Consider the following 12,902-nt stretch of genomic DNA (forward strand, 5'->3'; position numbering starts at 1 on the left):
GTTAGAGCGGGGGTGCGGCGGGAGCAGACAGCCAGATAGCCAGTCAGACAACCAAAAACAAAAAAAAAAAAAAAAAAATCCAAGTTGTAACAAAAAGACCCCTCACCTGAGAGTTCCGCCGGTGCTGAAAAAAAAAGTTGTAACAAATGGGAAGTAGGAGGAGGAGGGGTTGGCGGGTGCGAGCAAGAGATTAGCGCATATTATTATAATTATTATTAAATAAATATTAAATAAATATTAAATAAATATTAAATAAATATTAAATAAATATTAAATAGTAGAAAATAGCCCAGAGATTATCTTTTTAACAAGCACGCCTTTTTTTTTTTTTTTTTATTTAAAAATATATAAATATAAATATATAATAACTCTCTTCCCCCCCTCCCCCCCTCTTTCTTCTTTCTTTCTATCTTTTACTTCCTTTTTATTGTTATTCTCTCTCTCCCTCTCTCTCTCTATATATATATATATATATATTTATATATATAATTCATCGTCTTCTATATCATAACCATGCTTCCACGCTCCCTCTTTGCCAGACGTCTGGTCAATGCCGTATGTGTTTTAACATCTCATGTTTCCCCCATGATTCTTTTTTTCTTTTTTCTTTTTTTTTTTTTCTTAAAAAAAATCACGCTACCATATACCACTGATAACCACTCTAAACCTACCTCACTCTAACTCAATTGCTCTTGTATAGACGGCAATTCGCCAACAATGCCGTAACCTTTCCCTCCACGAATACAGATCCGCTCAAATCCTAAAGGAAAATGGTGTTCCAGTCCCTAAAGGTGCCGCTGCTACCACCCCAGAACAAGCATACGAAATTGCAAAGTCTCTTAACCTCGAAGATATGGTTATCAAGGCTCAGGCCCTCACTGGTGGCCGTGGTAAAGGTGTCTTTGATAGCGGCCTCAAGGGTGGTGTCAAGCTCATCTCCTCTCCATTCGAGGCTAAAATGTACGCAGAGCAAATGCTTCACCACAAACTCATTACAAAACAGTCGGGCCCTGCAGGTAAAGAGGTCACAGCCGTCTATATTGTCGAACGTGAATTCGTAAGACGTGAAGCTTACATCTGTATTCTCATGGACAGAGGCTCTCAAGCTCCCCTCATTGTCGCTTCTTCTCAAGGTGGTATGGACATTGAAGGTGTCGCCAAAGAAACTCCAGATGCCATCAAGACCTTCAAGGTCGACATTCACCAGGGAGTCACTGATGAATTGGCCCTTTCCGTTGCCAAAGAGCTCGGGTTTTCTGCAAAGGCTGTCCCCAAGGCTGCTGAAACCGTCAAGAACCTCTATAAAATCTTTATCACAAAGGATGCTACCCAAATTGAAATCAATCCTCTCGCTGAAACCACTGACCACGAGGTCCTGGCTATGGATGCTAAACTCGCCTTTGACGACAATGCCTCATTCCGCCAGCCTGAGGTCTGGTCTTACCGTGATCTGTCTCAGGAAGACCCCGACGAGATTGAAGCCGCTAATGCTGGCCTTAACTTTATCAAGCTCGACGGTACCATTGGCTGCCTCGTCAATGGCGCTGGTCTCGCCATGGCCACTATGGACATTATCAAGCTCTATGGTGGTGATCCAGCCAACTTTTTGGACTGCGGTGGTGGTGCCACTGCTAAGACCATTGAGAAGGCTTTTGAGCTTATCACCTCAGACCACAAGGTCACTGCTATCTTTGTTAATATCTTTGGTGGTATCGTCCGCTGCGACGACATTGCCAAGGGTTTGATTGCTGTCACTCGTCACATGAATATCAACATCCCCCTGGTGGTCCGTCTCCAAGGTACAAATGTTTCTGAGGCCAAGCAACTTATTTCTGATTCTGGTCTGAAGATCTTTTCCTACGAAGACCTTGATGAGGCTGCCGAGAAGGTTTGCCAGCTTGCAAAGGTTGTTGAGATGGCCCGTAAGATTGATGTCAATGTTTCTTTCGAGCTGCCTTTGTAAAAAAATAAGGAATTGTTATGATGATTAATTTGGTTTTTTTTTTTATTACGATTTTTATATATTTTAATGGATACAGTTTTTTTTTTTTTTATCACTTTAGAAGATGTAAAGATAATGGCATTAATGGTGATGTTGATAAAGCTTTTATATTTAATTAAATTATTTTATAATAAATTAATATAGATAATAAATTAATATAAAGCACATGGGCTCTTGTATGGGCGACTGTTTGCCGTGCGGCTGTTATTTTCTTTCCCGCCCCGCCCCTCCACCGTAAAGCAGCGACATATAAAAAAAAGTTTTTTTTTTTTTTGGCTTTACTTTGATATAATCTCTCTCTCCCCTCCCCACCCATATCATCACCATCATCATCATCAATCATCGTCGTCGTACCTCGGGTTTATGTCTTTTTCGGAGACTCTTGTTCCGCTATTAAACGAGCATATTTATTTATTTAATTTTTTTTTTCTATTTATTTATTTTAAATAATTTATTTTGCATTAATTTCCCTTTTAAAAATTTAAGAAACAAGTTTAATTAAATATGAATATTTTTTATTTTTTTATAACTTATTTCTCAATATAGACTTATATCTTATATATTTATTTTATTTTTTTTTATTTATTTTTTTTTTTTCCATAATACTATAATAACCTGGATTCCAATTCTTACCAGCCGATAAAATCCCGCCCGACAACTCGGTACACTGAAACCTCGCCACTCTTAAGATCATTGATCCGGAACCCTTCCTGCTTCAACTTCCCTCCAGCAACACCCTCCTCAGGAAGAACAACACGTACCTTGCGCTTATTGGAATCGTACTCATAAATTACTCCCGCAACAGCCTCACCCCCACGGCCAGCTTCCACAGTGTACTTTTGATGCAAGCTACCCCGGTGCCCAGAGAACCGTGTCCCACGAAGTACAACAACATCACCAGGACGCACCTCATCAAACTGTCGCACAGTTGCATTGTTTTTGTTTTGGTAAATCAGCGCTCCATACGTGCTGCCAGCAGGCAAAAGCGCACCTGGAACTTGAGTCAAAAGACCCTCAACGTACCCGTTAACTGACCCAGATGGTACAATCAGCCCAGCAGTTGGCGACCGCATCACAATATCTAGTACACGATGTCCATAACGTTCGTATGCAGAAGCAAGTGCCTCAGTTTTGGGGGTGTTGGGTGCTGCAACCTGGTTGACAAACACAGAAGGTGTCTTAATATTTGGACCAAACTCAACTGTAATCACTTCCTGAGATAAGTCTCCAAACAAAACGTAAATGTCCCGCACAGTCACGTTCAACCCAGAACGTTTGTGCAAAGCCTGCTCTTCAACTTCGTAGCGAACGTCCCGGCGATTAAGCAACGTTCGTGGAACACCCTCAGGTGATGCCCACCAAGCACCTGTCTCACCGCTCAAGTCAATTGTCTTGGGAAGCTCCACAGGCTCCTCGTAAACAAATGATGAAACGCTGTTTGCCTGCGAATGGCGCTTCGAGTTGGAACGCGAGAGCTCCGATGACGTGCGGCGGAAACTAAATCTGTTTGATGAAACATCAGAATCAGGAGATCTCGCAGCTGATTCGGGAGGAACCTGACGAATAGTATTGGATTTCTGTGGCTGATGAACAGCAGAAGCTCCAGGAGGGGGTGGTGGAGGAGCACGCGGTGACTGGACAGAAGGTGTTTTTGCATGTCCAAGTGAAGGAGAACTTTGCGAGTGAGGTGGTGGTGGTGGTGGTGGAGCCGCAGATCTTGGAACCGACGGTGAAGACGACGCATTATGGAACTCATCTTCAATAGAAGCAGAATGGTTCAAATCTGTGTCTTCATCAGCTTCATACCCAGTAACCTCGCTAGATGACTCGCCAGGCTCCTCCGCTGGAATCAAGTTCCGGTACGGAATCAAAGGTGGTGCTTGAGCTGGAGGTGGTGGTGGTGGAGGACTCGAAGGTAAAGACATGTCGCTATTAATGGTGGTTCTTGGCACTGGCGGCACGGATTGTAGAGCAGCCGCAGGAACTGCAGGAACTACAGGAACTGAAGGAACTGCAGGAACTGCAGGAATAGATGGAACAGCTGGAGCTGCAACAGCAGCAGCAGGGGCAGAAGTTGGAGGAGGTGGCGGTGGTAGACCGCGCGGACTCAAAGCTTGAGAACCACTATTTTGTGCTGCCAATGGCGACATGGGAATCGGCGGAATCATTCCACTACCAGCAATATATGAATTGCGATTACCAGCTGTGTTTTTAAACTCTTGTGTAGAAGGAAGTGGCCGACGGCTATCTTCAGACTCGGTCTGCTCATCGTCACCTAATTCTTCCTCTGCAACTTCATCGTAGTCAAGGCTCTTTTTCATGGAATTAAGGTTAAATGAATCCCGTTTGCTGCGGGTGGACTTAGAGCGTTGGACAGAAGCCACATCAGGACTTTCAGGTTGTGAGGATGACAAAATGGGCGAAGTATTAATGTTTGGCAAAATGCTTCTGGACTCGGTAGGAGGAGGTGGGGGAGGAGCTCTATATTCAACATGAGATTCAGGAGCAGGAGGCAAAGAAGCAGTCACAGGAGGAGGTGGGGGAGGAGCATGTGTGTGCTGAGGTTTATTGGTAGCACCGTCATCACCCCAGTCTCCATCGTCTTCATCATCATCGGAATCGTCACGATACGAATCAATTACAGAACTCAAGTCATTGCGTTGACCTTGAATCTGAACAGGAGGCAAAACCGGTGGAGAAGAAGTGGAGGAAAATGTATCCGCATGTGAGTCAAGAGTGGGAACTACTGGCACACTAGGTGCAGCAGGGGCTACTGGAGTGATAGGAATAGAAGGTGCAACAGGAGCAGCTTGGGAAGATGTAGGCGGAACAATGGGAGCCGAAGAAGGTGCAACAGGGGAAACCGGAGAAGTCGGAGCAACAGGCTCTGGAGGAAGTGGTCTATGAGTCTGTTGTTCAGGTTGTGGAGCAGATCGCTGTTGGTCTTCTGTCTCGCTCTCTTCAGCTTCTTTCTGCTGAGGTTTCAGGGCGCCAGGAAGTTCACCCAGGTTAAACCCAGGCAAAATTGGAACTGGAGCCTGTTGCATTTCTGGATGATCAATATTTTCCTCTTCCTTTTTTTTGGGTTGCTTCTTCTTAGGCTTAGGGGCAGGAGCGCCACCAGGGAAACCAAATGGATTCATCATACCAATCATACCCATGCCACCCGAAATCTTAGCCATACGTTCGCGAAGAGCAATTCTTCTAGCCTCCTCCTCATCTTCTTCATCTTCTTCTTCATCTTCTTCTTCTTCCTCATCATCCTCTTCCTCATCTTTCTCTTCCTCACCCTGAGTTTCAGGTGCATCTCGGTCTAAATGCTCTCCTGACGTAGGTGGCACGGGTAATGGTGCACCTGGTATGGCTGCAAAAATGGGGGGATTTTGCTGTCCACCCTCAGTACTTTGCTCTCCAGTATCCTCATGAGGGAACGTCACCGGAGGAATAACAGGTGGTTGTGTGCTTTCTGGAGAAGTCAATTGAGACTCCCCCGTGTGTGCAGCCTCTAAGCCATCAGGAGAAACTGCAGACTCAATTCCTGCACTGCTTTCTGACGTAGGAGTTGCTTCTTCCTTCTTGGGCTTTTGCTTATGTTTCTTTTTAGTCAACTGATCAATGCGAGCCTGCTCTTCCTGCTGCTGCTGCTGAAGAAGTCTGATTCTATCCTTGAGACTAACACGAGGCTGCTCTCTTTCCTCTTCTTCAGGATCGTCGCGATGAACAATGTTTTCTGGTGGGGGTGCCGCATGCGGCACGCGTTCACCAAGAGTGTGGGCCGTGTTATGAATAGGCGGTGGAAAACTCGGAATGTACGAATTGGAAGGTGCAGCAACAAAAGGTTTCTTGACAAAAGACTGCACCTTTGGTTGTGAAAAGGGCACAAGAGGTGGCTGCTCCGTCTGGTTAAAAGCAGCAATACGGTCAGAGAAAGCATTCTTCTTCTTGACCGGCGAGCCGGAAGTCGCAGGTTCCGCAGACGTGAAACTAGCTGAGGGTGCAGGAGCTGGCGCAGGAGCAGACGCGGTAGCAGGAGCCGGAACAGCAACTGGAGCTGGAGCCGGAGCAGAAGCAACTGGAGCAGCAGCAGGTGGAGAAGCTGGAGCTGGTTCAGCAGCTGCCGGTGGGCCTGGTGGTTGAGGGGCTTTGCGGCCAGCAGACTTTGGTGGGGTATAGGCGTGGACAAAGTTCTGAGGAAAGATGCCCTTCTTGACTTGTCCAGAAGCAGAGTCAGTATAAGAGCCATAGTACCATTCCTCGTCTTCAACGTTATCGACGGTTATAACCTGACCCTCATCAAACTGTAGGTCGTCAGGCTCTGCGGACTCGTACGCGTAGTCCGCGACGACGGTAAAGGGTGTAGTTGCCATTGCGGGCTAATGCGGGGCTAGTGTGTCAATTGGTTATGTTGTTTTTTTAAAGCTCAGCGAGCAAAGATATATCTAACTGAATAAGATGGTGTTTAAGTATAGAGATATATATCAGTTAGTATAAATATATATATATATATCTATAATTGAAATTGAAATTGTTGAAAATAAATAAAAAAAAAAAAAAAAGGGAAATGGAAAAGGAAGATTCGGAAAATGGTGGCTGTGGTTTGTGAAAAAGATTAAGAAAAAAAAAAGGAGAGGAGCGGGAAAAAGTCGAGGGATTTTCATGGCCAGCAAAGCGCACAAAACACCAACAGAACGAGCGAAAAACTTGGTCGGCCACATGCCCAACACTAATCACGTGGTTGCATTAACGTGTTTATTTAAAATAAAAAATGTACTATCTATAAAATGCAACAATATAGGCGTTCATTTGGTTCGTTTTCATGAACTGAGCAGTTATAACTTTCAAAAGCCCCGGTTTTGTGACACCGAGTATATCACTGTGCGGTCTGTCTTACTACTGTACAAAATAATGTAGGGTGTCCCTCGTGCCACTTCTTTTGAAAGAGCTGTTTGTGTCTCCATTAGGTACGCTTTTTGCGATGGCGAGAGACCTACAACTTTGCGTCTCCACTCTTCAGCTTGGTCCAGTGATGTTGCCAAAATTGCATCCAACACATCGTCTTTCACATCAAGCGAATATACAGGTGCACTTCCAATTTCACGCATCAGATTCATCGCTGAGTTTTGGGCGTTTTCTTCAATCTTCCATTGATTTTTCTTTCCACCTTTAACTTTCCCTTCGCTCAAAATTGTAATCTTTTGGTTTTGTGGAATTTCAATCCCGTGATAAGCGTCAGAACCTCCAGATCCTGTCATTTCAGAAGAATCCATGTTATGAAAATGATGATGATGATGATGGTGAAATCCAGCGCTATTGGGGCCGACCATGGTACTACTTCCACCAGTCATGGTATTCCCCTGACTGTTGGAAGTTCCTGACGAAGCTCGCACATGCAACCCGCCAATATGAGAACCATTATTGTTCCCATTCCCACCAGTACTTCCAGAATTGCTGTTGCTTGTTTTCAAAGTTCCCCTATCTCTAGCTGAAAAAAGGATATTGAGCTTGGAAATCAGTTCTCGTTTTGAAACATCCAGGTCTGTTCGAGGGGTAGATATAGAGATGATGCGTATCGGCTTAAAGTTCTTTGAAGAAACATAACTAGCCTGTTGCTTTACAATAACAACAAACTTGACACCTTCTTTTTCTGCTACTTGAAAAACACCTTCAGATGAGCCTGCATTTTGAATAAAATCAGCCCTGTACCCCTCGTCCCATAGCATTTTTAAAATTTCCAAGCAGTTGTCTAAATTATTGGTTGCTTGAAAATTTGCAACAAGAACGTCACATCGAGGTTCAATCCACCCAGAGAGCTCTTCATTTATATCCGAATGTCGGTCTTTCTTTTTGTTTTGTTTTCGAATCAAACCTTCTCGGAATGCAAACATGGACCCATACAAAAAATCAAGAGAAAGATTGAAACCAACTGCTTTAGAAGTAACACCTTTATCAAGGCCCATTTGGCTTTGTAAGCCTCGAATAAGAGAATCATAACGACCACCGCCAGCTAGGAAATTAAACGGTTGATATTTTTTCTTGTCTTCAGTCACAACTTGAAACATAATTCCTCCTTTGTAAAACTCAGGATTATAGTGACTCAATGGAGCCAAATAAATTGGTCTGGTCACTCCCATTTTGCGAAGATAATGAATTACCTCACGAATGTGCTCAATTGCTTCGCGGAAAAGTTTCCCTGGGTCACTATCTCTTAAGAGCTTAACAATTGTGGCTTCTGCATTTTCCAAAGTATTGCGGAACCCAAAAAGTTCAAGATCTGTTATTGACGATGATGACAACCCATGCTGACTGAGAATCATATCTTTAACTTCTGATGAGGTTGGCTGCAGTCCATATTGTCCAAAGAGCAATAAAGCAGAAGAACGGTGTTGCTGTGGAATAGAACAAAATTTAAGAATAGCATCTAATATGTCAGAATGATTTAAAACTATCGAAACACTTTCTGGCTTAAAAGATGGCAAAGCATTGATTATTTCATCTAAAACTTTAATCACCTCAGCTTCATTAAAAATGGAATCAGCTGTATGATGAGTAATAATGTCAAAACTAATTTCATTACATTTCCTTGGCTCCAAGCTTTTATTTGAGTCCTCGTCGCGTTCTCGGTAAACTGAACCAAAATAGTAACTTTTTGAGGCATTGATAGGAGCTTGGGCAAGTTTTCTTGCAAATGGGTATGTCAAGTCATAAGGTAATTGAAGAATATTTCCTGATCGATCCATAAGTTTTGCCAAGTTCCCGTATTCATAAATTGCCGGACTAGGGAAAATTATTGATCGATCATCAATTGGAACAGCACCATGATTTCGGAAAACACCAGAAATAATTTCAGTAAGATGACTCAATAATAAATAGTCGCTTGTACTCTTTCGGTAATCGTCAATTCCACTATCATATAAAATAGCTGAAATCGTGTCCAACTCTTTTGAAAATAGGGCACTGCACACCTGAGAAATCAAATGTGAATCACCCTTTGTGTTTCTAATTTTCATTAGTGTTTTTTCAGTAGCTTCGTCTTCTCGAGGCATAGGAACAAGAGGTGATGATTGAAGTTGCATTGCGGATGGCCGCTGGTTCGGATTATGATCCAGAAGCTTAACAACAAGTGTATGCACACGTTCATATCTTGAGGCCAAAAAATCAAATGGACAAATGATTTTAGGATCCCGAATACCTCGTAAAATAGAAACGCGTTCCATGGCTGTAGACATGGGGAACACCATTTCAAAAAAAATAATACCCAGTGAATACATATCAACTTTAGAATCGTATGTACCACTCCCATTAAGCACCTCCGGGGCAATGTATAGGCTTGTCCCTACTTCTTGTGTAAGCTCATCCCCTGTTTCAGGAGCTGTCACTGTTGATGATGAGGTAACAAGGCTCTGGCCAATACTTTTTGCAAGACCAAAATCGCCAATTTTAACATTGTTACCTTGACCAATAAAAATATTTACTGGCTTAAGGTCCCTATGAATAACACCATTTACATGAATATAATTTAAGGCATCAATAATCTGTCGAAAAAGGCGCCAGTATTCGTCAGGTTGAGAGCTTAACCCGTCCTTAATCAAATCAGCTAAAGTGCGATTTTCGCAGTACTCCATTTGAATAAAAAGTGTATTTATTTCTGGAGGAGGTTTGGAAATGGGCATCAAAGATTTGTTTGGCCGATTACCTGTGGATGTTCTCGAGCGGAAAATGTTGCGCTTATTGTTAGCACTTTTAGGGCGGTCTGTATCATAATCTTCTTCATCTTCTTCTTCAACAGTGGAAATGCTAGCATGACTACCATCATCTTCAGTAGTATCGTCTTCGTCCTCATCTGTTGAATCTATTGCTTCTGAAGAAACTTCAGAGTCATCAGAGTCAGAATCATCTGAATAGGACCCATTAGAGTCTTTGGAATCATCAGAATCAGAATCAGAATCAGAATCAGAATCAGAATCAGAATCAGAATCAGAATCAGAATCAGACCGAGACCCATCCCCAGAGCTGTATCCAAAAACAATTTCTGGTCCACCATTGCTGAAATCTAAAGGCGTACTTAATGATAAATCTTTTAGTCCTCCAACATTAAGTAAAGATGGAGATTTAGAAGGTGCTGCAGATCTTGTGTGAACGCTATTTGTCTTTCTTGGAACAATACTTGAAGACTCTTCTTCATCATCAAATTCATCTTCATCGTCGGTGATGGCATTTTCCGACGGTATTGAAGGACCTTCTTCAAGCCAAGCTGTAATATATCGTACAATATGTTGGTGGTTAAGACGAGAAAGAAGCCAAACTTCACCGATAATACCATCTAATTTAGACTGAGTAGATTGGATCTTTTTAATAGCGTAAAATTGGCTATCAAGTTTATTACGAGCCTTAACAACTTCACCATAAGCACCCCGGCCTAAAAGTTGAAATTCAATAAAGTCATGTTGATAACGAGAAAATATTTGAGAAGCTCCGTTGATATTGCTCATTCCACGTTGCATGTGATTATTTGACGACCTGCGCCTAAATCTGATACTTTGTGATGTATTGACTGGCGAAAGAGAAATGGTGGACATGGAAGTTGTGTTAAAATCTCTGAAAAATTTACTAGTCAATAACTCAACAGTAGAGTATCGTTTCTTAGGGGTTGGGTTGAATGAGTTAACCAGAAAGTCCTTCAAGTCATAAAAAATATCGGTGCCTTTATATCGAGCAAATGTATGTGGAGACTCAAGGAAAGTAGAAGGTGATTTAAATTTGTTGACAATGTTCTTCCCTTCCAAAAGCTGACACACAACTGTCCCAAAATCATAAATATCTGATTTTTTCGTTGGAAGAGGGGTGGGTTTGACATTAAGCTCTGGGGGTTTCCACTTCCTTTCAGGAAGAACAATACTTGTAGAAGTAAACCTGTGTCGATCATTCATATCAAGTAGTTTATACCCATAACTTGGTCTACTTAGCTTGACGGTAGTTTCGCCTATTTCCGGATTACGGAAAAGATAAATGTTATCAACATTTACTAACTTATGGGTTATTCCGCACTTATGCAAATGTTCCAAGCCATCTAGTAACTGATTGGCCCATGCTCTAGTGACCTTGATGCTCACAGTTTCAACAGTATCTAATAAATAGCTAACACGAGAAAAGGGTGAGTACTCTGATAAAAGAGTGATTCGCCAACCTCCCGAACCCAAATGCGAAATTTTTGATTCATACAATGAAACAATATTTTCATGGTGAATCTGATGAATAACCTCTAAATCTTTTTCAAGTATGTGTATATGTTTCTTTCCTTCAGCTGTTGACCAGTAGTCTTCGTCTAAATCAATTTCCGTGAGCATAAAAGATATATTTCCATCACTTTGTGACATATCCAAAACAGGTTTAACAAGATAATGTTTCCCCAGAAAATCAACTTCTGTTGGTATTTTCCCATATACCTGCTTAAATTTGATTGTGCTACCGTTAGCGCGAACGGTAATCATTCTGTCAAATGTTACAACAGTGTCGTCATTTTTAATTAATGGTGCGGGGTGTTTGATAGCAGATGCGGCGCTTTCTGCAGCTTCCTTAATTTCGAGTTCTTGTTGGCGTCTCTTCTTTTCGTCTTCCAAAAGTCTATTTTTCTCTTCATTGCGACGAATTTCTTCTTGCTCCTTTTTTCGAGCTATTGCTTTTTCTTCTAGCTTTTTCTTTTCCTGCTCTTCTTTGATTCTTTGAGTGCGTTGTTCCTCAAGACTTCCTTCTTTAAAGGAATCCTCAAAATTATTGATTGTATCTTGAATCAGGGTCAAAAGATCGAAGACAATTTCGCGGTTTCTATTGTTAGGGTCTTTAAAAAATTCTGCAACGATGGTATTGAGTTTTTTAATCTGAAGAGTAGCTAAGCCATTGTATTTTTTAATCGTGACAACTGGAGAAGTGCTGGGGTACGTGATCGTAAACTCTACACGAACAGAGACTGTTATTACATTGTCTGTTCCCATTTGGGACCTTAAGTCGATCATGAATGCTGGAAGCGATTTCTAGAAAATATGTTAGTGAAGAAACACACTTTTACAAAAACAGTCATTACATACATTCCAAGCACTTGCATTGTTTTTTACAATGTGGAAATCATCTCCGTAAATGGCTGCTATGGAGTCGAACTCATCTTGCTGAACTTCATTGATATATTTGTCTTGTTCCTTTTTGTTGTACCGTTTCATTTGAAAGGTCCGACTAAGCAGCTAATTAATTTGGCTTATAAAATAAAAGACAGTCTTTTATTCAAAACTCGAATAATTTATATGGCGTATATTTGTGATAATTAGATGGGGGGTGTTGTGTGCCCTCTGTAATGACAATTGGCGATGTAGTTCAAAAAAATAGGCTGATGACGAGTAAACCAAAGAAAAAAAGAATTTTGATAATCGAAAAATCAAAAAAAAAAATATATGCTATTTTGAATAACTGCAATAAATCGTATAATTTCAGTTTCTTTTATTTAATGGTATATATCAATCTAACTTAATAAGAGCAGGAAAAAAAGATCTCTTTGGAATCGTTTTTCTATGGAATGGCACCTGGCGGTTAGATAAGGGCTGAGAGAAAACTGCATCTTTACACGTACACTGCACTTTTTGTGTTTAAGCTGATGAAGTCATCACAACATGACTATATCTGAATATTGGTTTCTATTAAATATGGAGGGTTATAAAAAGTGTTCCAATAAGAACTAAAAAAGAAGTATTAGAAGATAAAAAAAAAAGGAGAAAATGTTTTGATTGATCTGTGCTGGTTTGAAAAGGCGGTAGAAGAAGGAAAAAAAAAAAAAAAAAAAAAATAGGGAGGAAGAAAAAATTTGGCGAGGCACAAGCAAAAGTCAGTTGTGTCATATAATAGGGGTGCGCACACC

General features: G+C 41.5%; 3 protein-coding genes across 3 annotated transcripts; 1 reads left to right on the forward strand and 2 right to left on the reverse strand.

The window, feature by feature from the left end:
• Positions 1-513: 513 nt before the first annotated feature.
• Positions 514-1,963, forward strand: SAPINGB_P001696 (uncharacterized protein; the record flags this gene model as incomplete). Its single annotated transcript, XM_031996417.1, has 2 exons — positions 514-555; positions 701-1,963. The coding sequence occupies 2 exons, from the start codon at positions 514-516 to the stop codon at positions 1,961-1,963; spliced, it is 1,305 nt and encodes a 434-aa protein (XP_031852308.1).
• Positions 1,964-2,631: 668 nt separating this feature from the next.
• SAPINGB_P001697 (uncharacterized protein) lies at positions 2,632-6,369 on the reverse strand (the record flags this gene model as incomplete). Its single annotated transcript, XM_031996418.1, has 1 exon — positions 2,632-6,369. The coding sequence occupies one exon, from the start codon at positions 6,367-6,369 to the stop codon at positions 2,632-2,634; it is 3,738 nt and encodes a 1,245-aa protein (XP_031852309.1).
• A 471-nt stretch (positions 6,370-6,840) lies between these two features.
• On the reverse strand, positions 6,841-12,213 carry SAPINGB_P001698 (uncharacterized protein; the record flags this gene model as incomplete). The annotated part of the gene is made up of 2 exons (XM_031996419.1): positions 6,841-12,030; positions 12,085-12,213. 2 exons carry the CDS (start codon positions 12,211-12,213, stop codon positions 6,841-6,843), a joined length of 5,319 nt encoding a protein of 1,772 aa, XP_031852310.1.
• Positions 12,214-12,902: the final 689 nt, after the last annotated feature.

The sequence above is a fragment of the Magnusiomyces paraingens genome, assembly GCF_902498895.1.
Source record: "Magnusiomyces paraingens strain CBS 517.90 genome assembly, contig: contig1, whole genome shotgun sequence".
In the NCBI taxonomy this organism is placed as follows: Eukaryota; Fungi; Ascomycota; class Dipodascomycetes; order Dipodascales; family Dipodascaceae; genus Magnusiomyces; species Magnusiomyces paraingens.